General features: G+C 33.4%; 2 protein-coding genes and 1 long non-coding RNA gene across 3 annotated transcripts; 1 reads left to right on the top strand and 2 right to left on the bottom strand.

Annotated features, from left to right (window-relative positions):
- The first annotated feature begins 6226 nt into the window (after positions 1 to 6226).
- Positions 6227 to 8875, top strand: LOC140965775 (uncharacterized). Its single transcript, XM_073425949.1, has 2 exons — positions 6227 to 6557; positions 7843 to 8875. Exons 1-2 carry the CDS (start codon positions 6284 to 6286, stop codon positions 8661 to 8663), a joined length of 1095 nt encoding a protein of 364 aa, XP_073282050.1. The 5' UTR covers positions 6227 to 6283; the 3' UTR covers positions 8664 to 8875.
- A 961-nt stretch (positions 8876 to 9836) lies between these two features.
- Positions 9837 to 11692, bottom strand: LOC140991623 (NAC domain-containing protein 1-like). Its single transcript, XM_073461706.1, has 4 exons — positions 11464 to 11692; positions 10950 to 11230; positions 10687 to 10851; positions 9837 to 9902 (listed from the first exon to the last, which is right to left on the bottom strand). Exons 1-4 carry the CDS (start codon positions 11690 to 11692, stop codon positions 9837 to 9839), a joined length of 741 nt encoding a protein of 246 aa, XP_073317807.1.
- Positions 11693 to 19351: 7659 nt separating this feature from the next.
- LOC140959131 (uncharacterized) lies at positions 19352 to 20619 on the bottom strand. Its single transcript, XR_012171926.1, has 3 exons — positions 20532 to 20619; positions 19604 to 20466; positions 19352 to 19496 (listed from the first exon to the last, which is right to left on the bottom strand). It is a non-coding gene; the product is annotated as an uncharacterized lncRNA (long non-coding RNA).
- Between the last annotated feature and the right edge of the window lie 1740 nt (positions 20620 to 22359).

The raw sequence follows: 22359 nt of genomic DNA, 5'->3' as shown, positions 1-22359 counted from the left end.
AAATGAAAAATATTTTCACGAAAACATTAGATTTCGAGTGATTTTCCAACATTAGTAAGTTTCTCAGTTTGTGTGCATGATAATCACTCATTGACGCTGTTTTGGATTCTGAAACATCTAGAACAACACCCAACAACAATATGAAATTATAAGTTATTAGACATATTGTATTAAATCATTCATCATGTTTTATGAAATGTTTATACGGTGATGACTATTTCCTGATGTGCTTTAAATTTCTTAGTTCTATTTCAATCAACACATTTGGCCATGAGATATGCTCTGACTAAGTCACAAAATTGTTGAGAGATGTCCGTGTACTCTATGATCTCGTCTCGTGTGAAACGTTACTTGATAATGTTGAGCAAAAAAATAAAAATAAAAATAACACAAAAAAAAAAAAAAAGAATTTTGTTCTGTATCATAAGGAAAAGAATGGAAAAAGCTACGTAAGAGAGTCCAATGAAGACTACTTTTTTAGTGTGTGAACTACCTCTTATGAATCAAAAACATAAATCATAACAGAAGAAAATGAAAAAATCTACCAAGTTAAGTGCAATGAATACCGTTCTTCTAGTGTGGAAGCTACCACTTCTGAGTAAAAAATAAAATGTGAATGAGCTATGTATGTGTGTAGGAAATTCAAAATTGTACTTGAAACTAGAAGTGCCGCTGGGAGATGTTGACAATATAAACACCTCACAATTTGACACATGTTTGATATTTATTTAATATATCATATTTTAGGCATAATTATGACATGCATGTTAGTGATTATGTGATTTTATCATGTTCAGCGAGTTATCATATTTGTACCAGTTTTATTTGAATGAAACTCTAATCTTCCTGATTTTGAATATTCTTGATTCCCGGTGAATTAGTGGGTTAAGTCGATGAAGAGTTAAATCTGGATAGTTTTCTTGAAATATACTCGCACTGGCTCAACTTTTGTTACTATTAGGTGAAAGAGTATAACTTAATTGGTAATGAACAAGTTTTTTGACAGGAAAATTGTTACAGGTGGAAGCCATATCATTTAAATGATTGTCAAAATTGCGCAATTTTATTACTGTTAAATAACTTGTCTCTCTATTTGTACTCTTTTTGCCCTAATTGTTCTTGTTCTCTACACAAATTCTTTTAGTGTTTATCTCAGTATTCATCTGTAATCTTTGGTTATATTTCACAGATGTCTGTAACCGGATAGGACTCAAGACATTCAAAGCGAAATGTCCTCACGCGTAGGTGTTCCACCCCGTGAGGCAACACCGCCTACAGAACCTCCTACTGTTGAATCTCTTCAAATGTTGTGGTCGCCGAGGACCAATCCCTATTGAAACCATTTCCCCTGGGCACCTGGGTAATGAAATAGATGTCGACAATCCGTCGGACTTTGATGTGTTGAACTGTGTCTTTCCTGTTGCTCCGTAGCCTAGAAGATCGAAGAGACAAAAAGTGTATGCCTAAGAAGTTCTGAGCATCCTCCTCCACTACCAATCTTCTAGATCCTTAATTCTCATCTGGAGATGATTCTGATGATGAAGACTTTGAGTTGGTTGCAAGACCAAGACGTGTTGCTGTAGAAAAGAACATGTCCCCTACTGTGTGACTGAGAAAGAAACCCCGATTTTTGAATAACTGACTAATCTTACTAAGGATAAAGAGTCATTGACAGAGTTTCTTCTACGCTTGAAAGAAGAAAAAGCCTTAAAGAAAGTCACCTAAAAGGTCCAGCCAGCCTAATGAACAGATGTTCAAGGAATTCATTGACAATCACCCTAAAAAATCTGGTGAGTGTACCTCTAGTCTTGACTTTAATTTTGATTAGTATTCTGGTGAAGATGATGAAAATAATGATGCTGACAATGAGAATGAAGAGAGTGGTGATGAAGAAGGTAGTGCTGTTGATGTTGCTCCTGATGTTGAGGACGATGTTGACGACACCAAGGACAACATCGATATTGCAGACTATGACTTGAGTAATTCATTTTTCACCAAGTTTTATTCTAAAGCTTCTCTTGTTTCATGGCCCCTTTACATCAATCGATGATTGATTGATGAAAAATGTCGATGTTGATGCTTACAAAAGACAAAATTTGATTGAGTTTTTCAAAACTCAGGACTTCTATCAATTGTGAGCGTTTTGGCTCCTTAATCATGAAGATCGGTCCTAGAATTCTACTCAAATCTCTCATACAATGTGGATGATGAGAGATCGGAAAATTACGGACGTGTGTTTGTATGTGATAGGGTCTACAACTTCAATCCTTCTGTTATCATTGTATTATACAATACTCCCACGGGTGATGAAGAAAAAATGTCTCCTAACATTAATGAATTCACTGCTGCCCTCACTATAGGTTTAATTACAAAATTTTTGGACCATTTTAAGTGAGTATCTGCTGCGAATCTAACTTCATTCTACTTCATTCTACACAAGACTACAATCCGAAACTTGACTCCCTCCACAAATACTATAGTGGTTACCAGACAAAAGGCCATTGTATCTTCTCAATTGGTTATGAGAGTACCACAATTAATTTTGGCAGGTTGGTGTTTAAAATTGTGTTGCAGCTTGTAGATGGTGGATTAAAATCAACGAAGTTGTCTTTCCCCTCTTTGATCAAAGGTGTTTATCAAAGAGGAGTTTGGCTTCAAAAATGTTGCATCCCTAGTTTTCGTTATTTGGCTTGACAAGTGTTTTGGATGCACTTTGCTCTATCACTTTGTTAAGAGAGTTAGCTTTTCTTTGTTCACTAATATTGGTTTTGTAAACTGACAAATTTTTATAGTGAATATTTTGTTTTGAGACAACGTTCAAGTGTGTACATTTGTAAATAATTAATTCTGTCTTATTTTATTCATCAAAGTTTAATTGTGTAATAAATTATATTATTCCGATACATATTATGTTAAAGCGTTACAACACAACACAACACACATCACCTATAGATAATTAACACAATTTTCATCTATTTAGTACTTTTGTGTCAAACAACTTTTTCACTCACCCGTGGCTCGTAACTTGGTGAGAACAAAACGTCCTCCCAATAATAAATTATAGGTTTAGTAAGGATAGATTAATATTCAAACACTTATCCAATGTTTGGTTAAAATTTTAAGATGTTTTAATAATCATTTTGACTCGATTTAAGATCCAATTTTTTGGATAACTATTTGATTATTAATCTAATAAATCAAGTGTGATACACTATCAAAACTCAATAAATTACATTTTTCTCCCCTTATTTCTTAAAGTGTTAAGTTATTTATTAAATAAAAAGTTTATTTTAGAGTGTTGTACGTTAGATGTCGATCCTGATATTTAATATATATCATTATTATTTAATTTGATTTAAACTTTAAAAAAAATAAAGATATATTTTTATTTTGAAAAAATAATTTATTTGTATATATTTTAATAAAATAATAATAACTAAATTTTAATGTTGGTTATGCTTATCAATAATATTTTTATTTTTATTGTATTTAATTTTATGATATTTACACTTATTAATTCAAAGATTATTAATATCTTTACTATTAACATTATTATTATTATTATTATTATTATTATTATTTAATATTATATATTTCTTCCAGATGTGTACAACAAATAAATAAACTTAGCAAGTGGATAATAGTAAATTTATTAATATTTAAAAGCTAATCACAGATTCAAAATGTTGAACCAAACAATCTTAATAGTATCACATAATGTTTGATTACTAATATATCAATCTTGTTATCTATGACATAATCAATCATTTATTTATCTCATCACTTGTACCAAACACACCCTTAGAGATTTATAACTATTTTATGTATATGCAATTTAAAACTTGTAAATAGAAAATTTAGTAATTTGAATCTATATATGGTATCTCATTTCTTAAAAGTCCAAAACAAAGACATGAAACAGAAGCATTTGAAATGAATTGTTGGCTATAAAACTTGAAAAGTACAAGTCCAGGTCGCTATTAATGAAACGTGTGGAATATAATGATCTCTGAAAAGTACAAGTCCTAGCTGATATTCAAACGTGTTGGAATTTAATGACGTGTGTTGTTTGTGTTCGCTACGAGGTCTTACAAAATGTGTATGCTTACCTTCTTCTATTATTATTTAATTTAAGTATCTGATAATAATAATTATGTGACTCAAATATTTCAAAATATATAACACCACAAACATTCACGTTTTGATTGCTCTATCCAACTGACACAATTATTTAACAAAACATTATTAAACTATTTGCAATCAATGAGAATCCAACTTTTTGACATTGACTTCGATACCAATTGTTAAGATCAAACACTTACCATCATGACAAAATCTATAGCTGTTAGCCAATACGTAAGTTTGTTTATTTAAACTCGTGACACTATATAGTGTACTTAATAGAGTGCTAATGGGTTGGGCTGTTAGGTTCATGGGACCGGAGTAGTACGTGTCTATATGTTAATGTTGTCTCTCATTCCTTAAAGACCACTCTTACACTTTTCCTACCGTCGATCATGTTCCCAGCATAGGTGGTGTTACCCATTAAGATCTTATTTCACTCTTTTACAATTCATCTAGCCAATCAGATCAAGCGGCGCAAAATTAGCAGCTTGAAACACAAGAACTTATCAGGAGATCATTTATCTCAATACTACTATCACTTATGCACGCTTGACCCAATATCCTTTATATGTACTCAAATTAGAAAACAATATGCTTCAGTTGAAAAAAAGAAAAAAAATAATTTATTTTTGGTCCACAATAATCAATAAAATAGTAAAAATGAATTATGGTACATATTAATTAATATATTAATATTCCCTCTCAAATTTTTTATTAATAAATTACATTTTAATGTTGCCTCAACGCAAGTGTTTTTACCTCGTCAACATTAAGATAAGAATTGTCAAAACATTATAAGTTGAAAATTTTTTTGCAAATAATATAATTTATTCAAAATTTCTTTACGCTTATTTAATATTAATACACCATCGGAAAATTATTTCGAGTCGGATAATTCATTTGTTAGCCAATAAAAAGCCTAGAATTCGTAGAACTCTATCACAAGCAAAAGCAAGAATAAGTATCTTGTGAGACAGTCTCATGAATCTTTATCTGTATGACGGGTCAACTCTAACGATATTCACAATAAAAAGTAATATTCTTAGTATAAAAAGTAATATTTTTTCATTGATGACCTAAATAAGAGATTCGACCCACGAAATTGATCCGTGAGACAGTTTCACAAGAGTTTTTTTGCACAAAGAGATATAAGATTAAATATATTCTTCGAAAATAAGGAATTATTTTTCTTGCTCTTTTATTTATTTATTTTTAATTAGCCAACTTAATAATAAAATAATCTAAACACAACTTTCGTCCTAAGTCAACTCAAACCAAAATTTTAAAATAATCTAAACACAGCATTCATCTAAAGTCAACTCAAACCAAAATTTAGTTCACAAAAAATTTTGCCAACGACCCTCTTATCCGACCTAATAAAATATTATTTTTTCGTCGTATATATAGATCTAATCAATTCATCTCATTAATATAAATTCGTGAAATCAACTCACAAAAAACGTAATGAATTTAATAACATGATAAAATTTTTACGGTAAAATGATTGGAATGTTTGAAAAAGATAATTCAATTTCATAACAATGTAAAAATTATAATTTTAAGTTTAAAAATCCATCTGTCAATTTCATGATTCCATCTTTTTTGAAATTTCCAGACAATTTCTGTTTAATTTCTTGCACTTGTTTTGAAAAATGTTAAATCTTATTTCACACAACATTAAAATTAAAGATTTAAATGAGGTAAATTCAATGACTATGAGTACTAACGTGACTAATAATTTTATGCACATATACGCGTTTTTCTTGTACGATATTCTGATGTTAAAAATCATATTAAAATTAAGAATTTTAAAGATGAATTTCGTTGAGATATGATAATTGTTCATAGAAAGAAAATGAATCGATATTTTACGTTATTGTACCGTTTAAAATATTACTGATATATAAACTATAACTTTTGAAGATTTGCAGGGGTTTGATTTTACAAATTTTATCAATTTTTTTTAATTAATTAGAACAATCTTTTAAAAATATGGTCATTATTCTTGAAAATTTATTTTATTTTATAATATATATATAATTTCTATTTTTAAAATTAAATTATGAATCATTGGAGAATTATGTGATATATATGTTTAGTTAAAATCCTCTGTAGGTCGCAAGGTGGGTACTCCAAATATCACCCTCCACTGGCCTTCATGCCTCAAATCTCCGATCAAACTCCGGCCGATTTCGAATTCTTTCTCGCTCAGTATCACCATCTTTACACCGTTTACATGTCAGAATCTGTCATTTCGTTCATATTTTACTGTGCCGGGACTTTTCTCGCCATCACTGCTCCTGCATGGATGATTCTGTATTCCAATAGAAAGAAAAAAATAAGCAAACCCATGAATAATCAGTTGATTTTAGAGTCTGTGGTCAAGGGAGATTCTCCGGAGAGGCTAAGTTCTGGTGCCATGTCCAGAGACGGTGAATGTTTATCGTTTTTTTTTCCATTTGTCTTGATGGGTTTGTGTTGCTGTCTGCTGTTCTTTAGAGTGGAATGGATGGTGCTATTTGGCAGCTCTATAATTGACTGAATTGTGAATGGGTTAAACTTTTGCATATTTTGTGTTATTTTCTGAAGTTGGTACTCGATGATTTGTCTGGCTGAAACATCCAGGCGGGAGATGAAGATGATAATTCAATATTTCGTGTTTAGGATCAAGCTCCAGCTGTTCTTTGGGGGCAGCTAGGACTGGTGATGACGATGCTACTCAATTTTTTTTTTTTTAATCGTATAGCGAGGCAGGAGCTGATTTTTAATCGCCCCCCAGCTGGGTCAATTGTTGCTTATTTATTCTGTGTTTGTTGGATTAAAAGATATCAGGCCATCTTTTGTTGCTTTGAGAATTGGACTGTGAATGATTTTAACCAATGAGGATTTGAAATCCATCTTTATTGTTGACTCTTAAGCTCAATATTGTAATGGAATCCCTATGAAATTCATCGAAATCATGGATTTGAAATACAAGCATACCCTTATAAGGAACTTACAATCTTGAGCTTGTATAAGGTTTAAGGTAGGGGTTGAGAATGAAGATTCATATGTTAGTGATGCAATATCACCCTGTTTGAGTGGGATATTGAGGAAAGAAAATTGTTGTTGTAGAAAATGATTGTTTAGGATAACCTGAAAAGGAAAAGATAAATTCAATGAGGGGCAGAGGTAGTAATAAAAGAAGGCAATGATATTTGTAAGCCTTGGAATGGGTCTGTGATGTTTTGCCTATTCTACGCAAGCCAGATGGCGTAAACTATTTTTCCTGTGTTATATTATGGTTAAAGCTACGTGTTTTCTGTACTTTCTTGACTGGAGCAAGTCACCAGATATACTTTCAATGTTTCTGTTGCCAATTGTTGCTAGTTTGTGAAGTGTTTTGCTAGTGATTTGGAAAGATCAAGGACATGTTTTCATGATTCCATCATTGATATTAGATGTATAAGAGTCATTTGAATCCATTTTTATTATTCAATCTTATGTTTAGAAACATTCAGCAGAGCCAGGTTCCATATTCTTGATTATGCTTTTAGCGTAGATGAGGGCTTCCCTGTAGGAGTTTTAGTTTTTTAAGCGTACTTAATTGTCTTAGAAGGAAACTGTAAGCGTTTAACTGTCCCTGTATTGTGCACGCTAGTCAAATATCACCTCGAATTGTTTACAAACTAAAAACTGATATTTTTCTCACTTTTTTTGGGGAATTTCTATTCACAGTATGCTCTCAAATAATCAAAAGTGGCAGAATCACCACTGCAGATGTCGAATATGTAGAGGAATTACAGTTTCACGAAGCATTATTGGTTTCTCTCTTCACCTCTGCCCCTCCAAATAATGCATCTTCATCATTGCAAGAACCTATTCCCAACCCTGAAATGCTAAATTATGAACGTATGCTCGAGGATTCTCCCCTAAGCTTCTGTGAAATTTGTTTAGAGAACAAAGAAAGCTGGCAGATGTTTGAAAATGACGGATGCTCGCACTCCTTTTGTTACGAGTGCACTTCCAACCACATCATCTCCAAGATTCAAGAAAATCTGAAAATCATCCCTTGCCCGGCTTTATACTGCAAGACTGTACTAAACTTTGAAGCCTGCCAAATGATGGTCCCGAACGATATACTTGTAAAATGGCATGAGTTGCTGTGTCTATCGCTGATTCCCAACTCCCAGAAGCTATATTGCCCTTTTCTCGACTGTTCAGCCTTGCTCGTGAACGATTCGGGGGAAGTTTTGAAGAAGATAGAATGTCTTTCATGCAAGAGATCATTCTGCGCGGAATGTCAAGTCCCGTGGCATTCCGAGTTCACCTGCAAGGAATTCCAGAAGCTGTATGCAAGAAAGGGACGTGGGAAAGACGAGAAGATAGTGAAAAAACTTGCTGAGAAAAAGAACTGGAAGAAATGCCCCAAATGCAAGATGTATATCGAAAAGGCCGAGGGGTGTGTGCATATGACTTGCAGGTGTAAGCATGAATTCTGCTACAGATGTGGATCAAAGTGGACTGAGAATCATGGTGGCTGCAAAGAGAAGCGGTAGAGCGAGCAAGATTCGTGATACAAAATGGCGATTAGTGGGTTGCATTCAAGTTCATTTGAAAGTATATTTGTGTTCACAAAAGATGGTTTTAGGTTTTACATTAATTGTAAATGAAAATATAATGCTTCCCACTATTTTTATCATTATTATCATTTTGAAAATATTTTAGGAGAAAAGAATTCAAATAATAAGTTGCATTAATCAAAGATTGATATATGTACATAAAATGGCATCATAGGAATAAAAAATTCTTACCGGGAAGAATAAAGATAGTTGTTCTAAGTTGATATTGCTTATTTATTCTATCGATACGAATGACATTAACACTTACTTTTGTGATAATTTTGTTTTCTGTTATTTTTGGATGAATTTTGGAGTCTATTTTAACAAAAATTTGTTGCATATTGCTTAAAAAAATGTGTTGCATATTGGTAGGTTATTTTTATTTGAATATAGTGTGATTAACATCTCCAAATCTTTTGGAAGAAATAAATATGTGAATTTTTTTACATATTTTTATGCGTGAAATTTTAAAGTATACATAATTTTAGATTTAAAATAAATTAATTAAAAATATGGATTGCGAAAAGAATCTCTGTTTTTTCCCTTCTATTTTTTAATGACAATATTCGTTAATTATTTTATTTACATCTATTTTCACATAAAACATCAACTTAAAATAATTATATCATTATGTTGAGTAATTTTAAGTGAACTTGTCCGTGTGATCAAGTCTTCTCCATGCATCAGTCATATGGGGACTAGTGAGTCCTAAACGAATATTTGGCTGCTGCTGTTGTTTGGGAATTCTACAAGAAATTCCCAAGACAATCGTGGATTAATATTCCACTCATCAATCTGTACTGCTTGGAGCAACAGCTAGTATGCCGCCAGCAACAGCTCTAAACTACAATTCTTGGATACTCGTAGGGACGATTTGCAACTTCTTTGTGTTCAGATACTGTAAAAACTGGTGGCAAAGGTACAACTATATCCTTTTGGCCGCTTTAGATGCAGGTATTGCTTTCATGACTGTTCTTCTTTACTTCACTCTGGGGATTGAGAATAAAAAGATACATTGGTGGGGAACTCATCACCCTGAACATTGCGATCTCGCAACGTGCCCCCCAACCAAAGGGATCACAGTGGAAAACTGCCCCGTGTTTTAATAGTTTATCTGGTTGCTGCTGGTGGTGTTTGCTTCTGTTTCACAAATTTGTTGATTAGTATAAATTTCCTCTAAAAACATTACAAAATACGTTGTAGTAGTTAGGGAAAAAATGTATATATGTGTGGTCCCTATCTCATTTCTGTCATATATTCATGCATAGTCTTATAGTATTTAGTTTGGTGGATTCTCATAGTTGAATACTTGATTTCCTTTGGAATGTACTTTCTGTTGTTTATGTAATTACATTTTCAAGTTTTCGGTTCACTAATGGTAAATTGATATTATTAAGTTTTATAAAATGAAAACATAGGGGTGGCAAAATGCAACACGATCCGTCAACTCGACACAACCCAACACGAAAAAAATCAAGTTCGAGTTGGGGTTTTCGGGTTCGGGTCGGGTTGGATGGGTTCGGGTTAGTGCCAGGTTAGACGGGTTTCGGGTTAAGTCGCAGGCTGACCCGAAAACTTTTTTTTTTTGAAAATATTACTTATATTTTTATATATTGTATGTTTGAACAAAATTTATTGTATATTTATATGATAAATTTTCATCATTTAATATTTATTTTGTATATTTTTTAATTTTTTTAACAATTGTTTATTTGATTTAGTAAATATAATTTTAATTTTCTACAATTAAACTTTCAAATTTAAATCGAAAATTTTGTTATTATGTGTTTAAATTAAAATATTATTATTATTTTTTACTTTTTCGAATTTTTTTCATTAATTTTTTTTAAAAAAATAAATAAAATTCGGGTTAAGCGGGTTAGTCGGGTTAGACGGGTTCGTGTTCGGGTTGGTTCGGGTTCGGGTTGAAAAAATAAAAATAAAAATTTCGCAGGTTGACCCGAAACCCGACCGATCGACACTCCTGNGCCTCTTTCTCATTCTCGAAGGACTTGTCGGTTTCTTGGTGGCCAAATTGACAAGAACTGGAAGCAAAAGCCCGCTTTTTACTTTTTGCGAATTGGCTGGAGTTCATATGAATCTGACAAAGCACACAGCTGTCTAGCTGCAAGAAGAATCAGGAAAGAACACAATTTAGTATTTACAACAGAAAACGTAGCATCGAACGTTGCAAAAAAGTTATTAAGTTGAAACAGTTCTTACCAGCATGGCATCACTGTCTTGTTGTTGTCCTGAAGACTGGTAATCCACGTACTCATGCATGATCCAATCACTTTTTTTGACATTTGGGTCCTTTCCTTCGTAAAAGACTAAAGATTTCTTAGATCCAATGCAAACGTTGTTCTGATATATTAGTTTCTCGGCACCGGTTGCCTTCCAGTACCCGTTACCAGCAGCTCGATTCGGTAGATTGCCATGCTGATAATTTCGGGCTCTTGGGGTGAAAAAGTACCATTCATCCTCTACTAAACTCGGATATGTCTCTGCAGTATATATAGCTCAATTGTATTTAAAAACAGAACAGAAACTCATCAGCAACTTTCTTGAAGTCCAATGATAACTAGTTTTGGCATTTAACCAATTCAGGATCCCCACTTTTGACACAAGCAGACATTAGCACGTAACCTCATCAGGCTTAAACCCGACTCGCGCTTGAAACAAAATTGCTAAGGTAAAACTTGTGGGAAAAAACAAACAAAATAAGCAGAATGAGTACCTGCCAACTCCTGTGGATTAAAATCGTAAATATTGACGGTGCAGATATACGGGACCGACTCGTGATTGATTTTCTTCTTCAAGTAATGGGTAATGACTTCTTCGTCCGTCCGGACGAAGGGAAACCCCTGCGGAAGAGTGTATAATTCCTGTCCAATTTTTTCTTGAGTTGAAGCTTGTTCTTGATTTGGGCCACAGGTTACAAGATTCATGTCGTCATCAAAATCCATGAGAACTTGAATTCTTGAAAATGGTTATTTATTCTAGAATCTGAATATCATCATATATCAGGTATCTGCAAAAGATGGAGAGAATCATAAATCACAATGTGGTTGCGAAATGATTCTTGGATATTATTTGAAGATTGCTTAATCAAATTCCCCTCTGAATTTTCTTGGGAAAAAGAAAACTCGAAAGCCTACAAGATTCATGCAAAACAAGAAAAATATAAAGCTTCAAAATCAAAACTTGATGGATGAAGATGATCAATAGCTTCAGCGGCGACTGAGAAATTAAATGAGAATTAATGCAACAAGCTGGAAAGATTAACAGCAAAGGATTCTTGAGGGAAAGTAATATATACCTCTTTAATGGCTGCAAGATTGTTTATTAACTTTTCCCTCTGAATTTTGTTGGAAGTTATATTCAAGATTCACATATAAATCTAAAGAAATCCCACTGAAACGCCGAAATGTGGAAGTTTGAGCTCATTTCTGTAATATATAGGTTCATGCACACTCTTATTATCAAGCAGAACCAAAATTTTGAATTATTTATAAATTTTGGAAATTGCAATTTTCATCACTTATGTTCGTGTCTTTATAAATGTACTTCGTCAATTCCGTCTTGATCATGTAATTTTTAATTTTTAATAATTTTACTTTTTTTCATCGGGGTTGGGGTTTATAATAAAATATTATAGAGTTAGTCTCTTGTGAGACGGTCTCAAGGATCTTTATCTGTAAGACGGGTCAGCCCTACCAATATTCACAATAAAAAGTAATACTCTTAGCATAAACATAATATTTTTTCATGGATGACCTAAATAAGAGATCCGTTTCACAAAATACGACCCGTGAGACCGTCTCACACAAGTTTTTGTCATTTTTAAGATCTATAACAAAGAGATGAGAGGAATTTTTTTAAAAAAAGGCAAAAATATGGCCGTATTTTGTTCACAAAATTTCTTTTTTTTAAAAAAAAAAAAATTGAAGTTTCACCTCATGTATATGTGTTTGTTTGATAACAATTTACACTTCTGGATCTTCTCGTATTTTGTATTATTTTTAAAAACTAAAACATTCACCTTATTTTTGAATTTAAATTTATTTTTTTTAATATAAAAACCCCAATATTATTATTATTAAAATTATTATTATAAGACATCTTATCAAAATTATAGTTGATGGTAATGATGCAACTCAAAAATTTTAAACTATACAACAGCTCAAGCACCACGTTTTGATTGTTTTACTCAACATGAAAAATTATTGCAACCAACAATCCTTCTCTCAATAATTGTATTTCTTGCAATCAATAACAATAGAACATGTGACCTTAACTCTAATATTAATTGTAAGATCGAGTATATATTATTTTACCAAAAGTTATAGATGATGATAATAGTACAACTCAAATATTTACGGTTCGATTGCTCTACTCAACAGAGAGAATTATTATATCCAACAATTAATATTATAATTTTGTACAATTTTGATAAGAATAAAGGTGACGATGTAGTACTCTATTCCACATGGGTTCAAATTTGGTATTTAAATAATTTTATAATGAGGTATAATCGACTCTTGTAACAATTTAAGTTAATCATTTTAAAAGAAAATAAGGAGGAATATTAAGTAGTTACTATATGAATTTACTCAGTATTCGTGCTAACATGGATACAAGCTCACGATGTATTAGTCTATATGCTTGTAATTAACTGATCCAAAAAATAATAATAAAAAATAATAATCGTAATATTGATGTGCAAAACAAAATTAGTTACGTTACATTAAAAAAATTATCTTGACATAGTCATTCATAGTTCACAAAAAGGAATTTTTGAACTATTATCTATTATTTTTGTATTATTTTAAAAAATGAGTGTTTATATATTTTTATGTCTGTATGATTTGTATTTTATGTTATATATATTTTAACTTATTTTGTAAAATTGATTAATAAATTTATTTTCAAGAAAATAAATTGATTCATAAAATAAAGTGTGACTAATATCAATTATATATATAATAAATGAATATTCAAAAGAAGGGATAATTACATTTACCTCACATGAAGTTTGTCATAGTTATAAAAAAAATCCAAATATATTTAAATTTTACATTTGTTGTAGCACTCTTACCTTTTACGTCTACATTAAACATTACAAGCATGCAAAAATAAACTAATGAATCCTAATCAGAGTTTAAATGTAATACGTGGAACGCAAAGACGGGAACGACAAATCGCCCAGGACATAGTGTATGAGTATACAAACCTTTATTGCATGCATGAAACATATACTAGAAATCGAGGATCAAACGGGAAACTAGTGCTTAGACAACAAGGCGTCGAGACTATACAGACTTGTTGTAGATCTACCTCTGGGTGTCTCATATCTCTCAAAAAAGACGTGAACCTACAATGTCATGGGTCACCATAGCATGCTCTCCTGTCGAAACTGATGTCCCTGGTGCCCTATTGTCTATAAGGAAAAGCTTAGCGATCCTATACTGATTTGATTATCTCAAGGATAATAAAGCTACTTGAAATATTTGCACAGAATTTTCAACATAAGATCATTGACCACAATCTCTTTGTCCACCCACTATTTGCTTCCTTCAAATTTTTCATAACTGATAGGCTTTTCTTAGGTAACTCTATTGACCAAAAAATTCTTCTTGAGCTTAGGCTTCTCAAATATTGGGATTATTTTATTTTTAGTACAAACAAATACCATTCGCGGGTATAGAGCCAAATTTCTTTATCTAAACTTTTTAGACCCGATGTTTTTTTTTTAATTTCAACCCATGAGCCCAAAGACTTTTAGGTCTTGCTGAACTCCATTGTCAAGACCCAAAATTAAATTCAAAATTTCTTGTCCCGCTTCTTGTTCACCAGATTATTCTCTGTGTTGAAATATCCAGAAAATAATTTCATTTCCTTTGTCTGTGATCATAATTTATAGATTATCAATATTTCTCGATCATTTTTTCTCCTGTTCGCCAACAACTCAACTCATGTCTGGCCCACATTTGGGGCCAATTAAAAAAATAGGAGTGAGACACAAAGTATTTAAAAAACAAGGACTCTGATTTTTTTTTTAAGAAAAAAAGAGTTGATTCTTGGTTATTACATTAACTAATTAAACTTTTAACTTAATTAATTAATTAATTGTCATCTTCTCTTTTTTCTCCGTCGACCCACATCTTCCATTTAAAATTAGGTTACCAGCTCCCCAAATAAAAAAACCATTAAAACAGTCATCTACCCCCAGCAATTATCTCTCAACTTCTTCCGCATTACATTAAATCCAACTTCACCACCTCCTCTCTGTCTACTCTTCTTGCTCATTCCTCATATCTAGATCTAAATCTAATCCAAATCTTTCCCGATTCCTCTGTATTTGAAGACCGATTCCTCTATATTTGAAGATCGATTCCTCTGTATTTGAAGGAAAAAATTCTGTCAGAACAAGTAAGTTTTCTCCATTTTCCTTCGACCCATGTCATTGTTTTCTTCATTTAGCCAAATCAAATTTTTAATTGACCTGGTTTCTGCTGGTTCTAGTATAATATTCATTATGTGTCGTCCCGACCCAGAAACAAAAGTCCACCCAAAAGAATTGGTCAACCAAGAAGAATTAATTCTTCTTGATCGACCAACAAAATTTTGGGTCAACCTGGTGTGGCCACGCTTATTTATGTTTTTTTTATATATAAATTTTTTCTCATTCTAATTATCCTTGGTGAATTTTGTAGGATATGCCTACAGTTATTGTTGTTCATTTCGATGGTAAATGGGAAGTGAGTGAAGAGCTGGTATATAAATGGATGGAATCAAGGGTCCAATGCAAAGTTCGTTGCTATTCCGGTAGATGATGATATTTGTTATTTTGAAAATTTAAGAAGTGAACTATATAGAGCTGGGAAAGTAGAAGATATTGCTAACTTGAGGTTGAGTTATCTTCTAGAGTTGCCGTGCAACATTCAACCGATTTATATAGAGAATGACCATGATTTGATAGCATATTTGTATTTTGGTTGTTCGAGAACTAGGCCAGTGCTTCAAGTTGAAATTGAACATGTTGCTTCTTTTGATGTTTCTGATAATGTGCACGGAGTTGGTATTGATTAATACAATAGTAATTTTAACGAACATAGACATTTTGATGATTATTTTTACTTGAATATTGTTTCTTTGGAACGTAATAATTTCAGTGAGTTTTTCGACGAAGCACATAATGTGGATGTCATCCATGTGGATCATAGTAACACGACTAAGATATATGATGAAGCACGTGATGTGAATGTCATCCATGACGTTGAGGTCGAGGCAAATGTGGTTGCAAGTAACGACGCAAATGTGGTTGCAGATGTATATATTGATAATGACACATTTTCATTCACGGATGGTTCAAACTTGTTTGTTGGTGAAGAATTTCCAAACAGAGAAGAGGTGAAAAAAGAGTTAAGTAGAATCAGTTTGGAAGCTTGCTTTGAATTTGAGACTGTAAAAAGTAGCCAAAAAGTGTACGCCGTAAAATGTATAGTGTCTGATTGTAAGTGGAGAATGTGGACCTCAAAGATTAAGAATGATTCACATGCATTCTCCGTTCGGACATATTGCAATACACACACATATGGTTTGACAGGGAGATGCAAGAGAATCCGCAGAGCGAGTTCGGCTGTTGTTCGTGATATGTTGGTGGATAATTTCCAAGGTCATCCAGTGCCAATTGTACCAAAAGCGGTGATGGCGATGATGCGCAAGAGTATGAATGCTGATATATCATATTACAAGGCTTGGAGAGGAAAAGAACTAGTAGACAATGTTTTGAAAGGTGATCCTACGAAGAGTTTTACTGTATAGCCTTGTTATTTGCACATGTTTGAGAAGATGAATCGAGGAAGCATAACAGACTTATGTGTCGACGAGGAAAATCGATTCAAGTATATGTTTCTTGCCTTTGGTGCATACGTCAAGGGATATCGAAGTATGCGGAAAGTTATATCAATTGATGGTACGTGGTTGAAGGGAAAGTATAATGGTGTTTTACTCGTGGCATCAGCACAAGATGGACATTATCACCAATATCCTTTGGCGTGGGGAATAGTAGATGTCGAGTGTACTTCTTCGTGGAGTTCGTTTTTAACGAAGTTGTTAGAAATAGTACCAGACGAGGATGAAATGGTGATAATTTCATAGAGACATCAGGGAATCATTAATGCGGTTTCTAGTGTCTATAGAAATACGCATCATGGTCATTGTACGTGGCATTTAGCCCAAAACTTGAAAAATAGGTGCAAAAAGATGGGTGCAACCGAAATATTTCTGTACATTGCAAAAATTTATAAGCGTGTCGAGTTTGATATTGCATACAATGATTTTTGGAATAGATATCCTGAGGCCGCGTAGTTTTTGGACGAGAGAGATTCACTTGATCGATGGACTCGAGCATATTGTCCAAAGGCCCGTTACAATATTATGAAGACAAACAGGGTTGAGTCGATCAATGCTAGACTACTTGAAGAGAGAAAGCTTCCAATCATTGCAATTGTAGATTCTTTACAGAAACTTGCCTCATCTTGGTTTGCCTGATATCGCCACGAATCAATTGCAGCTACCACTAATCTGACCCTTACCATCGAGAGGATTCTTTGTAGCAGGTTCACTGATGCCATGGAATGCAAGTTTTTGAATTAGGACGTCTTGAGTTTGATGTTAGAAGTCGTGGACATTCGGCCATACTTGACCTAGAATCTAAAAGATGCACATGCCGAGTTTTTGATATTGATAGAATCTCATGTGTTCATGTCATTGCAGCCAGTTGGTTAGCCAAGATTGATTTATATGATTTGTGTTCTGAGTACTATTCTACTATGACATTGGGCATGGCTTACTCAGAGACTGTTTATCCTGTTCCCGATGAAAGTGAATGGCCACGTAACATTAATTTTTCCGTGGTATTGCCTCCTTTGTTAGAGAAGAAACTTGGCAGAAGAAAACAGAAGAGATTTCCTTCGATTGGTGAATTTAGCAAAAGATAGAAGCAGATTCAGCATTTGGGTCGACCCGAAGCAACATGGGTCGACCCAAAGTTACAGCATTTGTGTCAACCCAGTCTTTGGGTCGACCTAGAAGGAGGGATCAACTTGGTCGACCTTTTGTTGGCTACATCAATTTTGTTTTTGGGTCGATCCAAAAGGCTGGAACTTTGGGTCGGCCCAAATTGCTAGATAATTGTTGCTTTGTCGACCCAATAGTTGTAAAATTTTGATTCATATGTTAAAAATATAACATAACAGTGAAATTTTGTATGTTATGTTAAAAAATGTAACACAATTGTGAACTTCTTAAAAAATGTAACACAATTGTGAAATAGTGATTCATATGTTAAAAAATGTAACATAATTGTGAAATTGTGATTAATATGTTAAAACGTGTAACATAATTGTGAAATTATTAAAAAATATAACATAGTTGTGAAATTTTGATTCATATGTTAAAAAATGTAACATAATTGTGAAATTGTAATTAATATGTTAAAACACGTAACATAATTGTGAAATTCTTAAAAAATGTAACATAGTTGTGAAATTGAATGTAACATAGTTGTGAAATTGTGATTCATATGTTAAAAAATGTAACATAAGTGTGAAATTGTGATTAATATGTTAAAACATGTAACATAATTGTGAAATTCTTAAAACATGTAACATAGTTGTGAAATTGAATATAACATAGTTGTGAAATTGTGATTCATATGTTAAAAAATGTAACATAATTGTGAAATTGTTATTAATATGTTAAAACACGTAACATAATTGTGAAATTCTTAAAAAAATGTAACATAGTTGAGAAATTGTGATTCATATGTTAAAAAATATAACATAATTGTGAAATTGTTATTAATATGTTAAAACATGTAACATAATTGTGAAATTCTTAAAAAATGTGACATAGTAGTGAAATTGAATGTAACATAGTTATGAAATTGTGATTCATATGTTAAAAAATATAAAATAATTGTGAAATTGTGATTAATATGTTAAAACATGTAACATAATTGTGAAATTCTTAAAAAATGTAACATAGTAGTGAAATTGAATGTAACATAGTTGTAAAATTGTGATTCATATGTAAAAAAATGTAACATAATTGTGAAATTCTTAAAAAATGTAACATAGTTGTGAAATTATTTGATTCAAATACTAAAACCCTTAAATCAAAATCAACAGGGTCGACCCTAAATCACCATGGTCGACCAGTATCGACCCAGATCAACATTTTCGACCCACAAATCATTATAATCGACCCAAATCAACATTTTCGACCCACAAATCATTTTGATCGACCCAGATCAACATGGTTGGTCGACCAATGTCGACCCAGATCAACATGGTCGACCCACAAATGACCATGATCGACCCAGATCAACATGGTTGGTTGACCAGTGTCGACCCAGATCAACATGGTCGACCCAGAAATCACCAAGGTCGACCCAAAAGCAAGCATATCGACCCACAATCAACATGGTCGACCCAAAAAGCAATCAGTCGACCCAAACTGACAAACAACAAAATTCGACTTTAAACAATGTACAATAATTACATACAATGTACGATACAACAACAAGACTATAAACAATGTCCAATAATTACATCAAAACAATGTCCAATGATTATCAAACATATTACTGGCTAAAAAATATCTGAACTCAGATACCAGTCTGTCATCTAAATTTAGTACTATTTGCTCACTCTTTCTCGATAAAGCATATCAAGCAAAAGCTAATACAAATGCCCCTGAATCCTCAATGTAAAAGTAAAAAAATAATTATTTTTTTTAATAGAAAGAGTAATAAAATTATTAGTCTATCTATCAATGCTAAACATACTACACATTAGAGATAGGATAACGTACTGTTTAATCTTGGCTCTGAATTCATCATGTAGCTTTATATACCATGACCTATCAAGGTGTGTGTTGTTCCCAACAATGGATAGCAGACAAGCAGCGTTTATAAGTATATGCTCTATGTCCTCATTCAGAGCTTTGAACTTGGGGTCGTGCCTTCGCTACAAGTCAAATATATTGCACTTATTGACCTGTGCCACGATTTTTAGCAAAAACTAGCGTCTATCTGTGTGGACAGGGATGAGAATTCTTCGTGCATTTTCCCACGAGAGGCACGACCATTCTGATCAATACCTTTGACTATCCTCACAAGATTTGTGTTGAAAACCTTGTCTTTATCTTCGGCCACTACTGACATCGAAGTGTAGAATTGCCTATCCATCAACGACACATCTAGTGACATCACTTCAGGATGTCAGATCTGCATCTCAAGCAATCCCCGGAGAGCTTCACCGATGTGCTGAATTCGACAGAAGAATAGGTTTTCAAAGTTTAAAAATAAGTGCTCTACAAATATACATGAGTTGTAAATGCTTATAGAGACAGTGACAGGCAAGTTCGCGATCACCATGGGCCCATAGAACGACTTATCATATTCGTCATAAAAACCTGTAATCCAACTCGGCGAACGGACGAGCATCGATTCCCTGACTCGCGCCAGCGAGTTGTTTACCTTAAAAGTCATGCTCTCCGCAAATTGCCTCACACTGTCATCTATAATTTCCACAAACTGATGGTTCCCTACGTAAATTGATAAATCATAACAACTTTAATGCAAATATGAATAGATAAGTTGTGGTGTGCTAACCTCTCGACGGTGTCGCCTCGCCACCTGACATAACCGCTTCAGGAGTCACTTGAATATCTAAAAACAAAAAGTTTATTTTTTAATATACTATACATAAATATAAAATCAAAAAAGTGCATTACCTCACCTTCGGAGGATTCCTTTGTTATGATTGGAAGGCTATGCTCAAATATCCGTTGTGGGTGTGTTTGGATACTACTGTCAATTTCCTAGCCCTAATATCATCCACACCTAACATCATACATAAAACAAATTAAAATTAGAATGACAATTCTAATAAATCAATTTCTAATGTAAACATAAATATAATTAATAAAATTAACTCACCAAAATCTGCCTCACATGATTTCCTCTTCCGCCCTCTGCTATAGATTATGCTAAAATCTCTCTCCTGATGCACTGTGTCGGAGACCAGATCTCAGCAACACCTGGCTTGTGAGGCCTTATCTCAGCAAAACCCGCTCTAATTTGTTCGGTCAAACTCGATCTCAAGTCATCGAAAGCCACATTTATATTCCTGATACACGCCCTGGTCTCAATAAATCCTGCTCTCATCTCAAGACGCATAGTCGTAACGGAATCCTCCAATGCAGTCAACCGCCTCTCGAAATGATGGTCCAGATGTGATGGGCGGCGAGAAGGATTGAGTCCAAAGTGGACTCTAGGACCCGTACGTATGGGAGAACTGGTGCTGGAGCTGGAGCTGGATCTGGATGTAGTGGCATCACCAGAACGGGTGCTGGAACCATCCGGAGATGAATGTGCTGAAGGGGTGCTCGAACCATCCAGAGATACAGGCGTGTGCTGGATTGAGGGAGACTTCAGAGGGTGCTCGCTACATATGACTGTTTGACATTGCCTCCACAGCTCGAGTACCCGAGTGATAAACGTATCGGGCGTAGAATCAACAAAACCCCGGTCGTATAATACAGTGAAATGAGCTCCTCAAGAGTAGGAGTCAAACATCCAAGACAATCCTATATTTAATTAATACTGTATCAGATTAATTAAAATTATGTCCACAGTTATTATATCAAATCAATTCATATACTTACATCTATAGCACAGTCACCAAAGGCTGCACTGACATCAACAGCAGATGAGGCACGGTTTGAGGGCCACGTGTTAGTCACCCACTGAAACATCCTGGGCAACATCAAACCGTCCACATCTCTTCTCTTTGCAAACTTTTGTGTCACGCTCGGATAATATTCATAAGCGAGGATTTGTAACATAAATTTCAAACAATGTAATTAGAAGAAATAAAGATAACAAATCCACTTTAACATTCAAAAAATAATATACCTCCAGAGGCAACACAAAACCACCGACAAGGAAGCTGCCATGAAACGTTTACTCATTTTAAAAGTGCGGAAATAAATTTTTTTTTACAAGCTCATTTTTCGAAAATAAACATTTAAATATTTTACATGCAGAGAAATATAACATTTAAAAATGATCTAAAACACTTGACTGTAAAAATAGCGCAGTTTAATCAACATACATTTCATGAGCTTAAAAACCTGAACATAAGCTTGTCGTGCAAAATTGTAACGTGTCAAAACATGTCTCATCATGTTATCATATCGTATGTGTAACCATGACCTGTCAAAGCATGGTAATAGCATATACGTGTTAAAATCTTAATTTGAATTCCGTTCATTAGCTGTGACTTTCGTATTATCATATCATCATGTCAGTCGATGGATCCATCTACGTGTAACCGCGGTACCCGGTGGCGAGGATCATCAGCGACGACATTACCCGCCCACTGAGTCCGGGCCTTACGTGTCATCGTGTTAGTCACAACTAAATCACTTCCTTCAAAACGTGTCAGCATATTCATCACTTAAATAAAACATGCGTATACGTAATTTTTCCTTTAAACCAAACATGCATCATAATTATCATAATAGCGTAAAAATCGTAAACTTGATGCATAATAATTTA

This window comes from Primulina huaijiensis, chromosome 2, assembly GCF_012295235.1.
Source record: "Primulina huaijiensis isolate GDHJ02 chromosome 2, ASM1229523v2, whole genome shotgun sequence".
Classification (NCBI taxonomy): domain Eukaryota; kingdom Viridiplantae; phylum Streptophyta; class Magnoliopsida; order Lamiales; family Gesneriaceae; genus Primulina; species Primulina huaijiensis.
This window is presented reverse-complemented; position numbering and strand designations above follow the sequence as displayed.

What these genes read in the sequence shown, in the direction of transcription:
- LOC140965775 (XM_073425949.1), top strand. Translation starts at nt 6,284, where the DNA reads ATGCCTCAAATCTCCGATCAAACTCCGGCCGATTTCGAATTCTTTCTC. An exon ending in TGGTGCCATGTCCAGAGACG is followed by an intron (nt 6,558 to 7,842) that starts GTGAATGTTTAT and finishes TTCTATTCACAG; the next exon opens with TATGCTCTCAAATAATCAAA.